The sequence below is a fragment of the Syngnathus typhle genome, linkage group LG22 (assembly GCF_033458585.1).
Source record: "Syngnathus typhle isolate RoL2023-S1 ecotype Sweden linkage group LG22, RoL_Styp_1.0, whole genome shotgun sequence".
Classification (NCBI taxonomy): domain Eukaryota; kingdom Metazoa; phylum Chordata; class Actinopteri; order Syngnathiformes; family Syngnathidae; genus Syngnathus; species Syngnathus typhle.
The window spans coordinates 2,171,199-2,193,093 of record NC_083759.1 but is presented as its reverse complement, the minus strand read 5'-3'; the positions used below and the strand labels follow the sequence as shown (position 1 = coordinate 2,193,093).

The 21,895-nt window shown below is 47.9% G+C and overlaps 2 protein-coding genes across 3 annotated transcripts; both read right to left on the bottom strand.

The window, feature by feature from the left end:
- Nucleotides 1-355: 355 nt before the first annotated feature.
- tcp1 (t-complex 1) lies at nt 356-3,844 on the bottom strand. The gene is made up of 12 exons (XM_061270032.1): nt 3,712-3,844; nt 3,216-3,301; nt 3,021-3,149; nt 2,660-2,757; nt 2,476-2,586; nt 2,223-2,404; nt 1,858-1,984; nt 1,573-1,748; nt 1,372-1,495; nt 1,094-1,286; nt 856-1,019; nt 356-750 (listed from the first exon to the last, which is right to left on the bottom strand). Exons 1-12 carry the CDS (start codon nt 3,782-3,784, stop codon nt 537-539), a joined length of 1,677 nt encoding a protein of 558 aa, XP_061126016.1. The 5' UTR covers nt 3,785-3,844; the 3' UTR covers nt 356-536.
- Nucleotides 3,845-4,303: 459 nt separating this feature from the next.
- On the bottom strand, nt 4,304-20,691 carry LOC133146445 (pleckstrin homology domain-containing family G member 1). Of its 2 annotated transcripts, none has more exons than XM_061270203.1 (17): nt 20,477-20,691; nt 14,958-15,532; nt 12,282-12,379; nt 11,759-11,828; nt 10,722-10,768; nt 10,141-10,291; nt 9,938-10,069; nt 9,688-9,870; nt 9,517-9,612; nt 9,253-9,339; nt 9,144-9,177; nt 8,974-9,066; nt 8,806-8,867; nt 8,522-8,713; nt 8,327-8,446; nt 6,560-8,252; nt 4,304-6,488 (listed from the first exon to the last, which is right to left on the bottom strand). In XM_061270203.1, the coding sequence occupies exons 2-17, from the start codon at nt 15,381-15,383 to the stop codon at nt 5,563-5,565; spliced, it is 4,410 nt and encodes a 1,469-aa protein (XP_061126187.1). In that variant the 5' UTR covers nt 15,384-15,532; nt 20,477-20,691; the 3' UTR covers nt 4,304-5,562. The 2 variants fall into 2 exon arrangements, with proteins under 2 accessions (XP_061126187.1, XP_061126186.1); XM_061270202.1 differs by lacking the exon at nt 20,477-20,691 and adding an exon at nt 18,240-18,579.
- Between the last annotated feature and the right edge of the window lie 1,204 nt (nt 20,692-21,895).

The window sequence follows — 21,895 nt, the reverse complement described above, 5'->3', positions numbered from 1 at the left end:
TGACACACTAAGCATGAACAAAAAAGCACCAAACTTTGCAGGTAACATGCCTGGCAAATATTGTAATAGTATTTTAAAGTTGCCATACAAGAATAGAGGGGGTAGCGCCCTCTAGTGGGTCTAACTGAGACCTGTCCCAGTACATTGGATCTGCCTTGAGGCACATGTACATTTATATTTGCACATTTACAGGTCCTACTTTTGCCCTTTGTTAGATTTATTACTTCTATAGGTCATATTTTAATAAAGTCCTGGAAATTAATGCTATATTTGAGGGTCCAAAAACTAACATGAGCTATTGAAACTTTGCATCATGTTTTTTTCTTGTTTTCAAATAACAGACCAAGAACAAATGTTTAACTTGTATCAACGGCCATCTTACCGCTTTTGGAGCTTTATTTAAGTGTCCAGAACAAAAGAGCAAAATCACTTACAGTCAAAGAGGGAGGAGGAGTGGGGGACTCAGTAAACAGGCAAAGTGCAAAGCCTACATACACTCGAAGAGAGAGCCGTTTCAAGAGCTTCATCACGTCAACTTAACCCTCGAGAGAGCCGGAGCGCACGGCGTCCTGGTATGACTGGCCGCCCTCCTTCGGCTCAGGGAAGAGCTTGATGAGGTCGTCGATGCGCAGGATGGTGATGGCCGCCTCCGTGGCAAACTTCAAGCTTTTGGTCTTCACCATGGTGGGCTCATACACGCCCGCCTGACGGTTGTCCCGGGGCTTGCCGTTCAACAGGTCCAGACCGATCCTGAAGCAAACACACCGCCCGTCAAGCATCGCTTTTGTTTGGAATCTAAACTAAAAGGAACTGCTGCTCCAAACTAAAACGAACCCTTCTTCCAGAACCACTCACCATTTGAGATTCTTGCGTTCAGGATTGACCTGTGCCTCGTTGTGGAAGGCCCTCAGCTTGGCCACCAGGTCCGTCGAGTCCTGCGCGGCGTTGACGGCCAGCGTCTTGGGGATGACGAGCAGCGAGCGAGCAAACTCGGCGATGGCCAACTGCTCCCGGGAACCCTGAGCGTACATCACAGAGCAAAAGCGGCACATTTACCCGCCGGTCGCCATCGACATGGCAACGCTTTTCTTACCATGCTGGTGGCGTAATTCTCCAGATAGATTGACAGAGCCGCCTCCACGGCGCCACCGCCCGGGACCACCGACTTGGACTCCAGCACCCTCTTGACCACGCAGAGCGCGTCGTGCAGCGAACGCTCCATTTCGTCGCACATGAAGTCGTTGGCCCCGCGGAGAATGATGGAGGCTGACGTGCGCGCTTTGGTGCTAGAGGGTAGCATATTATTCCGATTAATGTGGATTTTTTTTCATGAAGCTGTGGTTGTTTTTGAGTAAAGTTCTGAGCATTTACTTCTTGACGAGGATGAGCTCGTCATCGCAGATGCGTTCTTGCACGACCTCCTCAGCTTGACCCAGCATGGTGGCCTCAAATGTCTCCTCTCCCTCCAAATTGGTCAAAGAAGAGCAGATAATGGCTGATAAAACGGACAAAACAAAAATATTAAAATCACATCCACGCCATATGTTGAGGAGTCAAGCTGGCTTGTCTTACCGCCTGTGGCCTTGGCGATGCGTTTGAGGTCCTTCTTGAGGACTCTCCTCACAGCCATGGCGCCGACGTCCACAAAGTACTTGAGGCACATGTCGTCGATGCCGCCGGTGGTCAGCACCACGTTGGCTCCGGACGCCAGGATCTTCTGGATCCTCTCCTTAGTGATGTCGGACTCCCTGCCACAAACATTCCCATTCTGTTCACTCACTATGTTGGCGATTCACGATTCATTTTGTCCTTGTAATTTTGGAAAAGCAGTGCTGTGGGAAAATAAAAAAACTCTACCTTTGTCGGATTTGGTCCAGCTTTTCTGGATCGTTGATGACGACTTGGACGCCCATCTTCATCTTGGTCTTCTGCAGGCTGAAGTCCAGACAGGCAATCTTGGCATTGACAACTCTCTTTGCCATGGCTACGGAGAAAAGGAGAGTTTCTCTCAAAAGTTTCATTTTATACGAGTCGGAACACAAAGTGTTTGGCCAGGAAAGAGTCGTCACAGGGTGGTAGCCATTGTGACCGTGTTCTCCCCAAAGCCAGGTTTCTGTATCCCACGCGTATCACTGCCTACGTCATTGCAAAAGACGAGGCAGCAAACAAAAATGGGAAGGTGCTTTCGAGTCGGGAACGTCCGTCCTCCAAATGCAACGTACCTTGCGAGCCCACCGTGCAGTTGAGCGCGTAGCCGTTGACCAAGAAGCTCTCCTTCTGGCTGCGACCGTGCGCTTTAAGCACGTTGACGGAGTTGATGGGGTACTTGGCCGTCCCTCTGCCGTCCACAAACTTCACGGCAACGGCGGCGTCCACCACCATGTTGGCGAAGAAGTCGGCGTCTCTGAGGACTCGGGGTCAAGGCGGCAATCACGTAGCGGCAGCTTTGCTAACATCTCAAAGCGGAAAGGATACGATCCGATGATCTTGGAGGACATCGAGGTCTTTGCCGCGTTGAGCAAGCACTCCCTGCCCAGGTCGTCTGTTCCGATGGTGAGATTCTCGTTGATGTAGCGCACCGCCTCCCTGGAATCAAAATTCATCAGATCGTCTCGAGTCAGCGACAAGTGACCAAGCTTCTTCTGGGAGGACGTCTCACTTGCAAGCCAGGCGATAGCCGCTGATGACCGACGTGGGGTGAATCTTCTGCTTGACCAGTTCGTCGGCGCTCTTCAATAACTCCGCAGCGAGGATAACCTAACACAGAATGCAGAGTTCAGTGCCACCACACAGCAACTGGAGTAATGACTTGTGTAAACTGTCTTAAATATTTTAGAAATCCACTGTTTCATCTATTCAGTCGAGGCAGCAGAAGTGAGGCTGCGTATCCTCTTAAGACATAGATGAAGTTTCTCTCTCCTGTTAGCATAGCCACACGTCCGTAGAAGTAGGCAGACGTATGGTACTAAAACAGGACACGACAGCACACCACGGTCAGGACGGAAGAACTTTCGACTCACCACAGACGTGGTACCATCCCCGACTTCCTTGTCCTGCAGGTCAGCCAGCTCACAAAGGACCTTGGCGGCTGGGTGCTCCACTTCCAGGAGCTTCAAGATGGTTGCTCCGTCGTTGGTGATGGTTACGTCCTGTACAGAATGAAAGAATATAGCATACACTTGTATATAAAACAAGGTGGATCCACCAAAACTCACCCCAATATCATCCACCAACATTTTGTCAAGGCCAACTGGTCCAAGGGAGCTCTTGACAATGTTAGCGATGGCTGACGCAGCCATGACTGAAACACACATCACACATAGTGAGATTGAGGAGGGAACATCATGGATCATAAACAAATGAGATTTTGGTAGTATTGTTCTGTCGTTTTATTAGGTACGGCAACAAAGGATGCAACCACACCTTCAGACAAAGACAGAGATTTTCTACCCCGTTAATAAATCTATCCATTCATGATTTAGAATGGAAGGTGCTAAAACGGGATTGCAAATTGTAATTTTCTACTTTGGTGCTGTTATATTAATGTTTTCTGAGACATTATAATAGAGCATGACAGCCACTTTTAAGCTAGCGTTAGCACATAGCTCCGCACGTGCTAAATACGAATCGTTCATTTGATGGCCTTTACGGAGTGCAAAAAACATAAAGAAGCGTCCTAAACATGTCACGTAGTTAAGGACGACTACTCACCATTTTGGGTGCGAACAGATTCGCCAGTTGTTCGCTGGCCGAACACGTTTAACGGACCCTCAAGAAGCGACATTTTGGACCACCACACCAGCAAGAAGAAAGAAATGGGCGGCGCAATGCACTATGGGTAAGCCGGCCTTAATCGGAAACTTCGAGAAAAAAAAAATCATTCTGTCTTCAAATTTGGAATCGTGTAATTCCATTCATTTTGAATTTATTGCGCATAGGAATATGTTAAATATATGTAACAAAACGGCACGAATATCATGTTTTTATATTTTGATTTGTATAAACTTCATATCCCATAAACCCTTGGTTCTTCTTCGCGGAACCTGGTATGGCAGAGCAGTCAGACAGGGCGCCACCTGCTGGTCGTTTACGTTAATAACCATTACGAAGGCATTCAAATCTATAATGTAATGATTCAACTTCATATATATAATGTATATGTATATGATCATATATTAGATTCATATACTAGATTCAAACCCCATTTTTTATGAAACGTTCAGCAATAGAGTTCAAGGGTCATCAAACAAGTTACTAATTTCAAAGTATTTTATTGATATTAAATGAGGACAAAACCACCACATAGTTTAATTTGAAATTTATTAACTCCAATACGTTGTTTTATTGAGCAATGACAACTAAGCCGTTAAAAAAATATACAGTACACTTGACCTAAACATTAAAGCATACTATGACATACAAGAATAACTTTCCTAAAATGTACATATCTTTACAAAGTGTTTACAAAGTAGACGTTTGAAGAAAAGTGCAAAAAAAAAAAAAAAACGAGTCAATGAAGACCAACAATCTCCACCACTGAAGCAGAGGACAGACGTATACAAAAAAAAAAAAAAACATACTTCATATTGCTAACTTATATTTTTGATGTGTCCTGATATGACCAGTAGACCGTGATTTTGTGCTTTCTAACTTTACATTTGGAACTTGCATTAAGCAGTGCATAACAAAACAAAACGAGAAAAAAACTACCAATTCACAGTATTTGACTTGAATTTGGCGAATGAACACCCCCAAACATCTTTTAATAAATACGTGAGTCTTTCATTTACAACCCGTAATGGACCTGCCCTCTTAGTAAAATATCACAGGGATGCTTTGGAATAAATAAAACGGTGTGTGGGTAATCTGTAGCAAACTTGCTGCTATCTTAAACAAACTAATACAATTTTTTTTTAAATCAACATCTGCCTTAAACTGTCGAGTCGGTGTTAATTTTCAAAATACGAGGTTTGGGGTGATGGATTTAAAACTAGCCATTATGGTCCCAGAATATAATTTGAAATTATGAAAAAATACAGGTGTCACTTACAACATTTGCCTTTTTCTAACATGTTCAAAATAAATAGGAATCTTTACATTTCTTATTGTAAAATATCAGCAGGTTCCCTTGTTTTAAAGCATAATTGTTGGATCGCATATTTGTGCTAGCTAAATTTGCTAAAAGGAGTGTATGTGCAAAGTGACACTCTACCCTGAAGACAGCCATTCGACGTGCAAATTTGTGAAGCGTGTTTATTGCCGTAAGCACAATTTAAGAAATATTTCAAGAAAGTTTGATGACTTCATGAGAAGTGCCAAGGCAGCTTGCAAGCATTATTCAAAGCGCCATTTCTGACCATTAACAACCTGTAACATAAAATATCTCTATTTACAGTACTGTTAACCGTTCAAAAATATCAGTTTGGACTTTTGTAGAACTTTGTTATATTCCCTTTTGTTTGTTGGGTAAATTGTTGATAAAGTAGTAGTAGTAGTAGTAAGATCCCTTATTTGTAGTTTGTATGTACGGTATGTTAGCGTGTAAATATTTTGGTTGTGAGGTCAGGCAAAGCTAGTGGAGCTCAGACACTGGAATTTTTCCCGAAGAGACTGGACGATGTTGGGCTGGTTCTGCTGCGGTTCGCTCCACAGGTATTTCTCCAGATGTTCACGTTCCAGAGATCTCAACGCGTCGCTGGAGCGCACGGGCGTGCCGGGCAAACTACGCGAATGGACCAGAACCCGGTTTTGGTAGGTAGGATCAGCCGTCGCCAGCCCGCCCCGCTCCGGTTCTACTTCGTCCTCCGAGCGGATCTCCACGTAGTCGTCGTCGTCGCCGTTGTCCTTAAAGTTGGCAAAGTAGTTCTGGGTGGCGGCGAGGATGCTCAAGGCCGACGCTCGGTTCAGGACCACCACGTGTTGGCCGTCGTGTAAGGTGAGGTCCGATTCGCCTTGGGTGGACCTCTCGGGGAGGCTGCTCTGTCGACCGGCGCGGCCCAAACTGGGGCGGTGGAGTCTCTCTGTCGACCCGTTACATTTAAATTGTGTTTTCTCCGGTTGCTCGCTAATTAGCGAGCTAGCCGACTGACAGTTCCGAGACGGCGAGGACGGTGCGTTCAAGGAAGGATGTCTCTTGATCGTACTGTAGACGTGCTCCTCTTCCTCGCTCGGTGCCGATATGCAGGAGCTCCACCTCTGGGACGGCGGGGGGCTGCTCGGTGAGGTCTTGAGCGACGGGATGGAGCAGGAAGAGGCGAGTCTGCGCTGAGGGGTGGAAGCGCCCCGCGGGTTGCGCAAGTCGCCCGCGGACGACATGAAGTTGGAGAGCTCGCCGTTGCTGTAGGTGGAGTGGAGCCATTCCTCCTCCAGGGAGGTCTCGGGCATGGATGGAGAGGAGGAAAGACCTGGATGAGCGTGGTGCGTCGTCGCCGAGGACTCCTTGAACACGACTTGGTCGTAAAGCTGGGAATACTCGGCGATCCTGGCACCTGGAGATGCGAGAAATTGACAAGAGGTCACCATCAAAAAAAAATTGGGAATTGCTCAAATATTGTGTTACCTATGGCGGCTCCCCCTTGTTTTTTTTCTTCAAGTATGGCCGCCAGGTCTCTCTGCCTCCTGTCGGCTCTTGCTCGGCTACAAGAGTCGCCGGGATCCATGCTCCTCATGCGCAGCAGCTGGTTGGCTTTCTTGATCTTCTGGCTATACTGCCGCGCCATCAAAAAGACTCGATTCTTAGATTTGTCCATAAGTTCTAACGGGAAGTCTACGGACTCTCCCAGCAGGAGAGAAGAAGAGGCCAGCGGCGAGTCCAGTTGCCCCGGGAAGAGACGGTGGATATCCTTGATGGGATTATCCCCCTGCGGAGGTGTTTTTGGAGGAAGTTCTACAAGATCGTCGTCCTCGAGCCGGAAGCTACCGCTGCTGAGGCGGGCGAGTCTGTTACGCATGCTCTTCACTGTCCCCGGCTGAGGCTCTGGCAAGACCGGAGTGGGAACAGGACTTGGGTCTTCGGTGGTTCCGTCACTTTGAAGGTCAGGGAGGTTGATGGCGGGGATGTTGAAGGATTGTGAAGAGCGCACGGGAGGGTGTCTCGGTTGACTGGCCACAGGAGACTTTTTGGTTGGACTGCCGTTGACTGACGATCGCTCCTTGGCCGACTCACCGGCACTGACTGGGAAGGCGGCGGGCAGTCGGTCGGCTTTCTTCTCGTTGCTCCTGATGTAGTTCTCCAGGTCGACCCAGAGCTCGTCGGCGCGCTCTGATGTTTTGGCGCCTTTCCGTGACTGTCGGGAGCCCAACGAAGCAGATGATGATGAGCACTCTGGCTCTGAGGAACACGGGACAAAGTTAAGGCTCTCCTGCGAGACAAACGTTAAGTCCTGCTCTGACGTCACCAGATCGGTTTTGTTTTCCATCGATGGAGGATCCCGAAAACAAATAGTGTCGTAGATGTTCTCCTCGACTATCTTGAGCTCGGGACTTCCTTCCTGGGTGGAGAACTGAATGTGCTCTTTGGAACATCTGTCTAATTTAAAGATGGGCTCTGAGGTGCCGAGGGCATCTGGAACATTTTGTGGCCGAGCTGCTTGGCTCTGATAACACTGTGCATCAGAAGGAGGTTCTTTCCGTGCTTGGCATTGGTCCAAGTCTCTTCTGATCAGGCCCATTTTTTTGAGGTCCTCGTAGCTGATGTTGTCGTACACGTTTTCGATGTCATCCGTGGTCAGCTGCTCGGCTGATGACGATCCCGACATGTCATTGCTCGAGGACTCCGTGTGAATCACTTCCAAGTTGCCGCCGACCTGGTTGTCATCTGGACTTTCGCGAGCCTTGGTGGCGTTCTCGCCGACGCTGCTCGCCCTTCGAAGAACCCTGCTGTCACCGGATGGAGGTTCAACCTGGACTGAGGGGATCTGCTCCACGTGCCAGCTGCAAGGCCGGGCGGTCCGCGGGGACGAAGTAGCCTCCGATCCCTCACGGGGTAAGTCCGGTTCCGGTCCGCTCGGCTCAGTGGGAACGAACGTCTGGTAGATGTCGTCATCCTCGTCGTCCGGGTGCACGGTTCGCTGTCTGGTGGGGAACATGGCCCTGCGAGCGCGGTGGTCCGCCCAGATGTTTCGAACGGAATGATCGTTATCTGTCACGACTACCGATGGGACGGGCGACTCTGGAGGTTCTTCTGTCACACGAGCGGTCCTGCGGAGCGGCGGATGGTGGCTCCCGTCCCTTACGAGAGACTCCCTGGCTCTCTGAAGCGACAGACGGAAAGATTTAGACAAGCATCCCAAAGAGGTCCTCAAGCGTTTTTCGAGCACTCCCAAACCTGAAGATCTGAAGGGCTCATGTTGAAGGTTTTCCACTGCTCGATACTGTCCACCGATGCTTGAGGGTTCAGCCTCTTCCGACTGCCTTTCCCCGGGACTCGTAACCTCTTTCCACCACCCTGAAGGCACAGCCGCAAAATGTAGGTCCAAGAAAACGGCAGAAAAATCAAATGTAGGTGATGAGCTCATTCTACCAGGATGCTCTCGTCCTCATCGTCCGCATCTTGCTGGTGTGGCTCCTCCCCTTCATCTCTATCGCTGTGGTCGTAGTGGTCAGCGGGGTCCAACGACTCCTGCGACTGGTTGATGAGACTGCGGCTGCGGCCTATGGTCCCCAGAGCCAGCTGGGACACGGGAGAGAGCAAACTCGAGCCCAGACTTGTTCGCTAAGGGAGGGGAGGAAATACAAAGGGTTGTTTCTGTTAGCGTGGATGCGGGTTCTCGTGTTCCTTAACCGTGCATCATCTTTATGACTGACCTTCTCGCCGTCGCTGTTGGCTGCATTCTGCTTGGCGTTCTTCAGTATTTTGGATAGCGGTTCTGAGGAGACAGAACTTTAATTTAATTTAATATACAAAACTTTTGTTATTTTATTTATTATACAAAACTTGTTTTATTTGATTAGATTCAATGCTGCAATCCGCACCTTTTCTACGTCCTCTGCGAGGAGTGGGGCCTTCTTTGGTGCGTGGGGAATCCTTCTTTTCACCGTCAGGACTGTAATGGAATCCAGGATGGTCTGAAGAAAAAAAATATCAGACTTTAATTGGCAAAATATCCCTTGACAAATGAAAAGCTATATTGAGTGTCACCTACGCATTGCATCCATCTCCAGGATGGCTTGTTTGGCCTAGAAAATTAAACAGGTTAGACTGTCATTATAATCCTGGCCACTAGGTGTCGCTAAAACCCCAAAAAAGCTCACCTTGGCAGGGATTTTGGCAGGGTGATTTTCAAGTATGAGTCTCTTGAGGTGCAAGATCCACATGCGTTTATCTTGCTGGGACTTGGCCTGCGGGCGGCATCAAACATCAGAGAACATCACACATTTCCCAAAATAAAAAAATAAAAAAAGAGATAAAGCCCCACTCTGCTTTCTTACACAACAAAGAAGGTTTACCCGCACCCACATTGGTTGTTTTTTTTTTTTTTTTTTTGCCGAGTCAGCACGTATGTTATGCGATGGTACCTGGACCGTGTGTTGTAGTTTTGGATTCTTGTAGTGAAACACGCTGAAACTCAGCGGCTCTTTCGGGATGACTTCCACCAACATCAAATTGCAGCACTGCAAAAAAAGGACATCAGCTTAAGCGTCCTGTCGCTCGTCGCAAAATGTCACGTGACAAGACGGGCGACCCACCAGGATGTGAGCCTTATACGTGAACGTTTCCTCCCGTTTCTTCGTGATGAGCAGAAGCTTATCGAAGAGGAAGAGCGTCCTCTCGTTCTTAGCCCGCTGCAGTCGAAACGTCCCTTCCAGGACCAGCTCGCCGTAGCCAATCAGATCGGGGCCTTTCCAGTTCGTCAGCAAGCTTTGGATTTCCTGCAGTGAATCGGTCGTCATGGCGATGAACGTCGGCAATATTCGGAAATGAGGTTCGAAGTCGTACCTGCAGCCTCACAGCATGCTCGTGCTTCCTCTTCATGTCGTTGATGTGCCAAGCTACTCTCTGCATGGTGTCTATGGCTTCCTGCACCACCTCATACGTCTCCGTGTCCTTCTCCATATGGTTGGCTATCTCCTACAAACGTTGGCAAAGTGAGCTGGGGAGCGGCGAGTACCATATGCTTTCCAAGAGTGGAGATGCCGTACGTGAAGCAGCAGATGGTACTTGAGGATCCTCTGCACCGGCTTCAGCAGGTAGGAGCCCAGGGGTAAGGAGTGGCGCAGAGATTCTTGCCGTTCGCGGAAGAACTTGGCCAACGCCTTGTTCCTCATGCACTCGGTGAGCACAGCCACCGACCTGCCGGGTCAAAACACGACTGTTGTTGAGGCGACGGGCCCAAAAACGATGTCATCACGAGGGTATTAACATAAACCGTGGGAAATTGCATCCTGAGGGCAAGGAGCAGCCTCACGTTTCAAACTAGACCATCACGCGTTCGTCCATGGAGGCGTCCCGCAGGGCAGACAACAATTAGAAGTAGGACCATAACAACAATACACCTTCTATCAACAACGTGCGCTATAAGTCTGTCATCGAGCATTACTGTAAACGAAGAAAGAAAAAAAGGGAGGGGCGGGCAGTGACCCCCCCGAGGCCGACAATTCGACTCCTCGCATACACGACGGAGTTACACGAGACTCTGGGAAGAAACGTGGGCGACAGAATAGTGTCGCTATAATAATAATGCTAGCTCAGATGTTTGAGTGTCGTCATGCAAGCGTCTTACCTTGGGTAATTGGTGCAGTACTGAGTGTAAATGTGGAATTCTTCACTCTGCAATTACAAAAAAAAAAATGAGACAAAAAAACCCAACATGGCTTCGTTCGACATAACCGGAGACGTGCTGGTGAAATAATTTCAGGTCTATCGGGCTCATCGGCCTGTACTTAAAATTAGGAGCCAGGCGTAGAAAAAAATGCTGACTCTGCTTTGCAATCAACCAACAGCGATTAAAAAGCCCTTCGTTCAACTTGTCCGCCCCCTTAATTGAGACCTTGGTCGCCTCCGTGAACATCAAACTTGAAAAGTTTGCCTGGCAACTCAAAATTTGACTTGAACCCCCACCCCCTGCTGTTGCGTAACACGAGACATGTCTCGCCGACATCTATTCGCGTCCATAAACACCGCGGGGGGGGGGGGGGGGGGGGATCAGGAAGCGACATCACAAACAGCAAAGATGATCAGATATCACGTCGACTTTTTATTTTTATCTCCGTAGGGAAACTTGAAGGACCTCCAGCCAATAATTCAGTAGCCGGAGGTTCTCCATGGGAAAAAGGAGCCAAATTGAAGAGCAGAGGTCTCCTCCTCCTCCTCCTCCTCCTCCTCCTCGTCTCCAGTAATCTGCTACCACACGGCGGGCCTAAACGCAACCAGATGTGTCCGCCATCCAGTTTTTTTTTTTTTTTTTTGATGGCACACACGAAGCGCTAATACACATTGGGCTGAACTTTAGTACAGCGACCGCAGGACGTATAAACGTTTGGATAGAGTACTAATTTGTGCGGCGTGTACGTATGGGAAAATGCAGACGTGCCCTCAAAATATATCAATTATTTAAAAAAAAAAAAAAAAGACCAATTTTGATATGTTATCAGGATGACTCATCTCGGATGCTCTCTCCTTGATTTGTTTTCCATCAAACAAAGTTGGTCGTTTTCAAAATATATTCTTGATCCTCTGCCAAGAACGATGAATCTGAACTCATTCAGCGACGATGTGGCCTTTCAACGGTCCACCACAAAGCAAAACAATCGCTCTTACCTTCGATACGAAGCATTCGGCGATGGCCACGGGGTCCGCGTTGCACTTTTCCAGCTCGTGAAGCAAATCCCTGAAAACAAACATGTCCGCCATGTTCCCAGATCACACCAAACACGCATTGGATCATAAAATAATGCTCTGCTTTATTGTTTGTGACTATTGTGTCAAGTCGGGAAGAGAAATGATTGCTGAAGCTTCCTTGAATTGAAAAGCGCAGCTCCTGTGTTCACAAAATCGTCCCCCGGTGCTGAAGTTATTGTTTCATGACTAACGCTTGAGGTCACTGCTTGAAACTGCTTTTGTGCTTTCTTAGACCGGTTCACTTTTTTTGTGTGGGGGGGGGGGCGTCCGACAGCTGACAAATGACTGGGTGGCAGCATGTTTATCTCCAAAGACCACCATGATGCTCGACTATTCTTCAAACTGCACAGGAGGGGGAGGGGCGGGGCAGATAGGGACTGACTTTCTGAGTTTCATGATTGGATATAAAAAAAAAACAAATATAAAAAAAAAAATGCCGTACCTATTGAAGTGGTAGATGTCCCGGATGTTGCCAAATAGTGAGCCTTTGTCCTCATTGCTCAAACCCAGCCGAGCCTGGTTGCTGATCTCCAAGTAGTCCTACAAAGAGGAGGAGGAAAAGACGACTTTTTGTGTGAGTTTAATAAAGTTTTAAATCTTTTTTTAGATTTAAAGAAAGACTGGTGGTCAGCAATAAAAGTTCTCATCTTGGGTGTTAATGATCTACCTCGACCGGTTTCAAAGTCAGGCAATTCAATTCGACCTTACGCAACTTTTATCTTGGCGTCTATAGCGCGTGGAACACTTCTCACAACGAATTGCGCATAAGTCAATAAAAATAGAGTCCATAAAAATTAGAATCCGACAGCATTGATTGTATCTGTTGCGACAAGCAATTTGAGAAAAAACTGTTAATGCGGAAAGAATGTTTGCTTCAAATTCACCCGTGCAAGCACACAATGAAGAAAATGTCCTGCAGCTGTTCCTTTTGTTTTTTTATAGGTTCGGAAAATTTGTTGGAAAAAATTGTTTATTAATCTGCCAATAATAATAAAATTGCGCCTTGCGATAAACTCAGGAATTTGAAGCAAAAACTTCATTTTACCTTCAAGCACAGTTTGCATAAGCACTCCTCACATTTCACAGCATATATGCTAATGCTAATATTCAAACCAAAGGTCTAGGGTTAAAAACATGATTAATACAACTAGCGCCATCTAGGGGTCATGTCAGGGGGGGGGGGGTCCACGTCAAGATTCAGTTCATTATGTGAGGTTACGTGTAAGGTGATGCTCTATTAGTCGCGGGGTCACGGGTGCGACCCGGCTTGACGACCTCTCCCCCTCAATGCGTTCTCCAGCTCAAGAACGGGCAGCTTACGCACCTCTCGGCAGGTAAACTCCCCCGCTAAGCATCGGCCTCAACATGTACTAACTTGACGCTGGGTGGAGTTAACCATTAACCTCCTCCAACGCAGACTCCTTTCCAATCCAAACACTTTACCCTGCACTGTAGTAGGAAGTCATTACTCTCGACGATTACCAGTGTAAACATCCCCGCTGGAATTGTCACAGGTGACTTCCCAAAGGCCTCGCCATGATTATTGGGTGTCATATCGCAGAAAAAAAAAAAAAATTGGGATTAGATGACTGATCGGCTTCATTACCAACGCTAATCCTGGGAGTTAGCTGAAAAAGCGCTGACTCACCAAAATGATTATAGTCCAAAAGAAATTATTTTCCTTGCAGCTGGAGGTAGTAACAACCAGAATCTGTTTTTTTGGATATTCAAAGTTCAGGCCCACATGACAGTTCACTCGCATGGCGGGTATGAGCACAGAGAGATCCCGGGCCCATGGGAGTCTGGGTCAATATTTGTCTTGGGCCTGTCACACCCTCTTGGTTTGCAGGAAGCAGCATGGACTCGGGGATTACGGAAGACGGGGTTTGCATTAATGCAGGCTTTGGTACGTTAGCATTGCTGCTACGGATACCCTCGACATTAAAGAGGCAGGAACAGCTCGGACGCAGATTTATTCTGGCGTCTGAACACTGGACCGCCGTGGAAAGCGGTAATCCAAGAGTGGGTGGTCCGTTAAACGTGGACTGGTGGTGGTCTGCAGCTCTTAAGCCCTCTTCCGTGTTGTCTTAACCTGCTGTTATCTCCCGAGCTAAATTCTTCTTCCTAGCCTCCTGTCGTCAGCCTGTGGCTTTTCCTCACCTCTGCATCCGGGAAAGCGGAACATCAATCACAAGTGTCACCGCTAATCTTCTGTCTTGACTCAGTTTGTCTCCAACTGGACCAAGTGATTTTAGAGTCAGATTGATTACGAGTCTTGTTTGCTGTTTCGGGGATTAGCAGACTCCCACCAGGTGAGGGGATTCCGGTTCCGGTTAGGGTCTAGGTCAGCCATCGAATTTCAAAGTATCAGCTATCAGGAAATGGAACGCTGGGATTTGCCGGGCAGTGCGTTGAAGGCCAGTTCTGCCGGGCCAACTCTAGGTATCGCTTGAATCCAAAGTGGCTAACGGACATGCGTCACATCTGTTGGACCCATTTGAGAACTAGAAAAGGTCAATAACAATGAGAAGGGATCAAGAAAGGTGAACCAACTCGCCCGGACCATCCAAACCAAAGTCTGCAAATCCTTGAAAGGAAGCAAACAAGATCTATTCACCTCCAAGCAAAACGTTAAAAAATAGCCCGTTTGTCTAAACATGTGTGTGTGTACAGTGTGTGTGTTTAAGTACACACGTTTTCAATGTGCGCCTGTTCCTGCAGTACAAAGGCACCGGTGTCGTGTAACTCAACCGACCCCGTCGGCTGCGAGCACAGGTGACCCTATTGTGTTGAAAAGTTTCTGACGGACAACAAGCGGTAGTGTGTGTGTTGGTGTGTGTCACATGTGCGAGATACACAACAACCCAATGTGTGTGTGTGTGTTATCAGCTGATTGAAAGGTGCCCTCGCTCTTGAAAGGAACAAAGTCAACCGCCTACCTGACTAAAACGTTTACAACCGTCACTTTGAACTCAAGCTACCTTGACCTCACTCAGGTTCAAACAAGTCACAGTCGGGAGGTTCTGGGTTTGAATCTCGGCTTCAAACGTGAATGGATTTAATTTATTTATAGACACTAAGGCCTAAGTTTGGAAATCCCAAAGTGATGATTTCTTACCTCCACGATGCTTCTCAGGTCTTGGACGTAGGTTCTCTCTGTGTCCAGAATCTCCTGCACCACACGGTCCACATATGTCCTGGGTCCTTGCACCTGAGCGATCCGTTCTATGCCCCCGTCGAGACCCAGCTCCGGTTCCGAGTGATCCGTCGGTGTCTGTTCAGTGCCCTTCCTGCCCGGCTGCCTTCCTGTTTCCATCCCTCCGTCATCTCTGGGGTCCTCCTCTCCGCATCCCAGCTGCCGGGCGGGAACCAGTTCCAGACGTATGGCCCCGGAGTCCGGGTCCGAGTTCACCGGGTTGCAGTGGGGGGTGTGGACAAGGGTGGAGCGGCTGCCCAGCGAGCAGTGACTGTCCCGGGAGGAAGCGGAGGAAGAGGTGGAGCTGTAGCTGACGGGTCTTTCGGCGCTGTCCAGAGACGAGTCCATGCTGTGGGCTGAGCAATTGCGCGAGGAGGGGTAACGGAAGGCCGGGTTGCCGAGGCAACGGGCGGGGATGTCGCTGGAGCTCAGGACTGAGCCAGAGTCCGGGACTTCGGGTACAGGTGGCAACGCATCGGGTAGATAGCTGTAGTCATCTGAAGAGAGAGGGAAAAACAGACAATCAGAATGACGGAGGCTATCGGTTTACGAACGGAATTCCTAGCATGCTAGCTGACCGCGGTCCAACCGTCACGGTTTGCATTGAGACAAGAATTCTAATCAGGACGAGCCAAGGAGAGATGAAATACGCTCGTTTAAAGGAATGCGGAGCTTTTAGACGAAGGCTCGTATTAAGATACCGTCTCGATCTGAGCGCTCGCCTCGGGCAATGAATGAAAGGTCTATTCCACCAAGACAGGCGGGTTTATGTTTGCGCTTATTTCACATCAGGACGCTGCCAAACTGGCTCAGGGACCGAGCCGTTAAGATCCTCCTAAGTCCAGTCTTCCGTCCAGATCACACAGTCGCCTTCCCAAAAAAAAAAAAAAGCGACATGAAACGGGAAACTGACCGCGGCGGCTTCAAAAGAAATCAATAGAGCTTGCCCTCACACTCTCTCACCTTTCGAGTGGGCGCACCGACGCCTCGCACTGGCAGCCGGCCCTGCTCAGTGATGGAGAACATCACAGGTCCTGACCCACTTTTTTTTTTTTTTTACGATGACACGCCAGACAATAATAATGAATCGGTTCGATGAAAGACGTGCGGGGTGGGAGGGGCGAAGGAGGAGGAGGGGTTCCGATAAGCAAGTACACAAAGCACAAAGGCCGACATTATCATCAATCGTGATATTAATAGCTAACTGGACGTTTCCTTTGCCCTTTAATAAATGCATCAGACGCTTATCACTGGCAGCGATACACTTAAAACTATGGCGTGTGTGTGTGTGTGTGTGTGTGCATCGCACAACAGCTAGTTTATCACCAAGGAGATAAGACTAATAGAGTTTAAAGCATAATGACCCTCACATTAGCTATTTTATCTAGTTACAGGTGGGCAACACACACACACACACACACTGAAGGCCAAGTCAGGTTAGCATAGCGAAAGCAAGTGTTTCCTTTTGTAAGCCAAACATGAGTAGCGATTGCTCCATCTTGTGTTTGTCCAAGCCTTCCTTCCCACCTTCTTGTTTGGGACCCACCCTGCACGTTTCCTGGGTGAATTGGCTCGTGTACACAGAGAACGACACACACACACACAGAAGCGAGCTAAGGTTACCTCCTCTCCAGATTATGTTCAACCTGATCCATGTCAATGATCTCTAATTGCAAAGTATGCAGGTTGGGACTGTTCCCCCTCTCATGGTGTGCAGGGTGTGTTCTCCATCATACCAGAAAGCCCCCAAAAAAAAAAAAAAAAGACTCATCATGTGCCAAATCAACAACCAGGTTTCGTTTTTCAGATTCGAAGGAAAAAAGGGCACCTCCCCCCAGCGTGTAAGAATTCTCTTCACACTTTCTTGAATGCATTCAAAGCTAATCTATCTTCATTCCAGAGATGTTTCCTTCAACCTTGGTGGTCAACATATCGTTTCTAGGTCAGCTCCAAGTATATCAGATCTCGTAACATTGCAAAAATGCCGAATATGTGCACGAGGGAGAGGAGGAGGGCCCCTCGGATGAATGAAAGTAGGAAGAAGCAAGGAGAGGACAAAAGGCCAAACGCCACCCACTCCCTTTTTGCTATTGGTCCCTCCCATGTTTCCTTTCTTCCACTGGTGACCATCCGTCAATTTGAATCCATCCCTCCAAAGTCTAAATGTGATGTCATCAGCGGGACGGCCGCCGTGATAGAGATGCAGACTTGATCTCAACTGACGCTAAGGACCTTAAAGTGTCACTCAGGATTTCACAGGAGCACACTAGGGGTTGCAAGGGGGCGGGGCTTGTATCATTTGCCCCAACAAAGACCTGTGCTGACTCAGCAATCCAATTTTTTTTCTTTTTTGTAAACACTATCTTCTGCTGCTAATTGGCTGCATTTTTTTTTTCCTGGAAGAGAATGCTAAAGGTCAAACATGCATAAGCGCAATGACTCATAAATTCCCTAATCAGCTTGCAAAAAAAACGTTTCACTTCTACTTTTCACGCGCAGGACTGGAATAAATCAGCAGCGATGGGAAAATTTACACCGGCTATTTTTAGCCGATGGCCGCCAATTTTGGACCACCCGTGCGACCCTCGTCTTATTCTCTGACCTGATTGGATTTCGGCCTGCTGCAATAAATCACACAAATGTCCAACCACTGGCATTTCTTCTACTACTAAATAGTTTGCCCTAAACAGTAATTACCCCCCCCCCCCCACCTCCTTTCTTACTTTGCCATTTGTAGCCCCCCCCCTCCTCTTTCCCAATTGGGCTACCCTTAAGACTCTAATTTGGGTCACAGGCTGCAGAATGGCGTCCCGGCGGCACTCGCAGCAAAAGGAAACTGCCCCCCCTCCCCATCAACAGCAATTTGTGGTTGTTTTTGCTAAAAATAATTTCATAAAAACTCACTCACACTTCAACAAGGTGCCACTTACGTCCCTATTTAACATTTACAGGCATTCTAACAAACTATTAAATGTTCTTATTTCTTTGCTGAGCCTAGCCAGAATTCCTCAGACACTTTGATTAAAATTCCGAAAGGTCCAAATGAACTTGCGGGAAAGCAAACGCGCCGCTTGCAACGCCCTCTGTAAGAAAACAAGCGCATGTCTTCTCGGACAACGCAGCTGTCAAGTAAAACCCAACGATCAAATAATAATCTTGTCCATTTTTGAACTCATCCCACAAATGCACACAAGGGGTCCTTACCGGTTGGCATGGTGACAAAGTTTCAAGGGTGACAAAGATCTGCCTCGTGCATCACATGGTCCGAGTATTCCAAAAAGCCATTCCCTCGTATAAGTTCATTGTGAATCCTTTCTCCAGGGAGTCAAAAGTGTGCAGTCCACTCCTCGCTCACACTCTGACTGGCTACTGTGTCCCTTGGTTCCAAGGGAGGAGGGGGGGGTCGCTCCCTTCCTGGCTCGGCTCTTCATCCGTCCCTCCCCTGTGGCAACACATCCATCGCCCACGGAGCGTGTGGAAAAGTGTTCCCGAGTGGCTTTTAATGCGAGTGTGAGTATGTGTGCGTGAATGGCCTCTGCTCCTTCCCTGCTGGCTCATTCCCCTCCCCCTGACTCCTCCCCATCCAGCACTCCCCAAGCCACAAATGACAAGTTCTCCATTAAGTTCTCTCTTCATCTTTTTCTCTCCACGTACAATCGGAGTGGAACGCTTTGGAGACACTTTTACATGCTGTGCGGCTATGGGAGCGCTTGATCAATAGGCCGGCTCAAACAAAAGCCAGATCAGAGAAAACTCCACCAGCTCAATGAAGTGTAAGAAAAGACACGAGAGGCCCAGACCCGTCGCGTACGCAGATATTAGGGCGGGGGTGGATGAGCTGCATCAACAATAGTCTCAAAATATTCCCAACTTTTGAAGCAAGAAGCCTTGCTAGCATTGGACAGCGACAGCTAGCTAGGCAACAGCGGCGTCAAACTCATTTTTGTCGTAGCCATAGTTTCCATAACTAGTTTTGAAACTAGTAGAAATTGTCCAAATATCTCAAAAAGACAATTTGTCTTTGCGGGCCACATAAAAGTATACGGCGGGCCGCATCTGGCCCCCGAGCCTCGAGTTTGACACCTAAGCTTTAAGGGGGACAAATGGACCCCCTCCCACCTCCCGGCTCCCTACCGACACAAGAATCAAGCCCAAGAAGCGCGACCTCCTGAAGGTCCGCTGACCCACGAAGGCCTTAAAGCTTCACCCCCTTTGGAGCGTAATGAGCATCTCCAACTTTGGTAAACACACGCGGCGGCGACAGACGGAACGCTTTGCTTCAGCCGAGCGCGACCAGCCGATGACAGAAAATCGCGGCAAATGACCCGAGAGGGCGCTTCGGTTCCCGTAAAGCCAATCAGGACAAATTGATCAATGCTTTAAAAGCCATCCCGCCATTGAAATCTCGGAGATCCACAAAGACCACACGGGGCCTTCGAAACTTTTAATTAAATCCTTGTTGCTGAAAAACGCTACTGGACTGTTCTCGCACGGTCGCTGTGGCGACAGCAAGCGTTCATCACGGCGTGAGGATCCAGCGGGCAAATGCTTTCGTTGCCAATAAACGACTTTGTTCCTCATCACGCTGGCCCGGCGTTAACGCCAAAGAGGTTTCACACACACGGCCTATTCAACATTTACCGGCGGGCACACACACAAGCGGTATTTGCTTTTGGACAACATAGTAAACTCAAGTCTTGAAGAAAGCGGCCTCTTGCAAATGCTTAAGAGTGTGTAAGCAGACATAAAAAAAAAAACGGATCCTCAAATTAATGAGTTCATGTTATTGTTCACTGAAGGAATTCACTAAAGTCACGTATCGATTTTCGCTTTCCTAGATTTTACTTTCCCGGACGGTATTCCCCAGAGATTGTCTGCTTGTTGCGGTGCCAAGACAAACTCAGGAATTTGGGAGTCTTGCCGCCCTCCTCCAAGACTTTGCCGTTGTACCGTTGTGTGTGTGTGTTTCCGTGTGTGTGTATGAGTTATTGAGGCTAGTACAGTAGCGGATACGTGGAGGAAGCGGTGTTTGGCCCGAGATTAAAAATACAAGACGGGGGTCTCGCTCCAGGAAAAGGAGTCCAATAGAATAGGGAGTGAGGGACTTTTTGCAATCAAGGGGAAACATGTGACATGCAGCAAAATACGCCTAAAAAAAAAAAGAAAGAAATCACCTCATACAAGTTGTTGCCGTGACGACATATTTGTTTTGCAACGTTACGAAAATAATTTCAGAAATATAATTTCATATAATTAAATAAAATATAATTCATAACAATAATTCAATAATAACTATAATTTAAATAATTTAAAATCAAATGAAAGTAGGTCAAAGTGGCTTTTGTAGCATAATGCAATTACAATTATACTTGGACTGGACTAACTCAAAACCCATTTTGTTGTTTTGCCCGCAATCACAACAATGACAAGTTGTCACTCACCTCTGGGCCATCATGCCCAGGACTAGCCTTGCTCACCCGGTATTCCATCACACGTTAATCCCACGTCCGAGGGTTTCATCATTTGGGGGGGAAAAAAAGAAATAAACAAGCTTTCTGTCAAGGCGATCCGATCTGTGCATGAGGTCGATAGTGAGAGAATGAGAGAAACACACGGATGGATCAGATGGAAGCAAGCAAACTGACTGCCCACTAACTGGGAGGAGGGGGGGAGGAGGAGGGGGGGGGCTCGTGTATATGAGCAGCCCACTTCCTGACCGCAAAGAAGCTGCGCTGACCCAAAATGTGACGAAGGGTGAGCTCGATTTACGGCTCCAAGTTCTGTTGACCGCGAAAGGTTCTGAACGAGAAAACTCCATGAGCTGTTGGTCCCTAGAAAAGTTGCACAATCTTCTGGTCATTGTTCTACATGGAGGAGATGAGCGGCAGGGAACTTGTGAATTGTTTTGGCAATCTACAGGAAGAACAATCAGCGCCGCCCCACCCTGCTTCCTGCATGTCTCATTTGGTTGTTTACAGATCAAGCTAGCAAACAGGATGCCACATCATTAGGCAGGTGAATCACGTTCAACCTCGTCACCGATTTGATTTCTATCTCCTCCGACGGACATATGATGACCAGGAAATGTTGACGTCTTTGCTTTTTTTTTTTTTTTTTTTTGCTAGCTTGCTGTGATCCTTGTCACCTTTCATGAGTCATGAGTTCTCCACGATAAAGTCGTAAACCTCAAAAGGAACTTTGGAACATTCCACACCATCTTACACTTGACACCTGAGATATTTTAACAAAACCCATTTTGCACTCACACTGTTGAATACCACCCAAAAAATATTTAACAAGAGTTGATGATACGGATTGAAGAACAAATTTGATGGCAAAAGTGTTGCAACCTGAATTCAATTAAGCCACGGGGTGAGTCCGGCGACGTGAATTATGACTTGCTCTCCTGCCTGTGTGGCTTTCAGTAGGATGAATAAAAAGGCAGGAGTGTGTGTTGGCAGCTTGCCGAGGCTTACTTTGCCTCATATTCAGATGGCGCTAATACTCTGCCGTTCCCATGCCGGGCTGGAGACCAGCTCGCTCTCTTTAGGGAACCTCGGATGTCACGGCGCACAAAAGGACCCGTGAAGGCCGTCCAATTCAAGCGGGGGCTATTATTTACAGTAGCAAAAGAAAATGGCTGCTCCCCCCCCCCCCCCCCCCTCCCCTCAGCCTCTGCGCTAGTCGCCAATCAGTCCAGTCTCGCCCGACATAATAAAGTGGCGGGTTTTGTTGCAAGCGAGTCCGAAAGAAAATGCCAAAGTGATTGCTAATTTTTTTTATGAAAAATTATAATATTGTTAATTGAGGGCATCGGGGGACAACACCCAGCACGGGCCCCCGGCCTGCAACACACACAC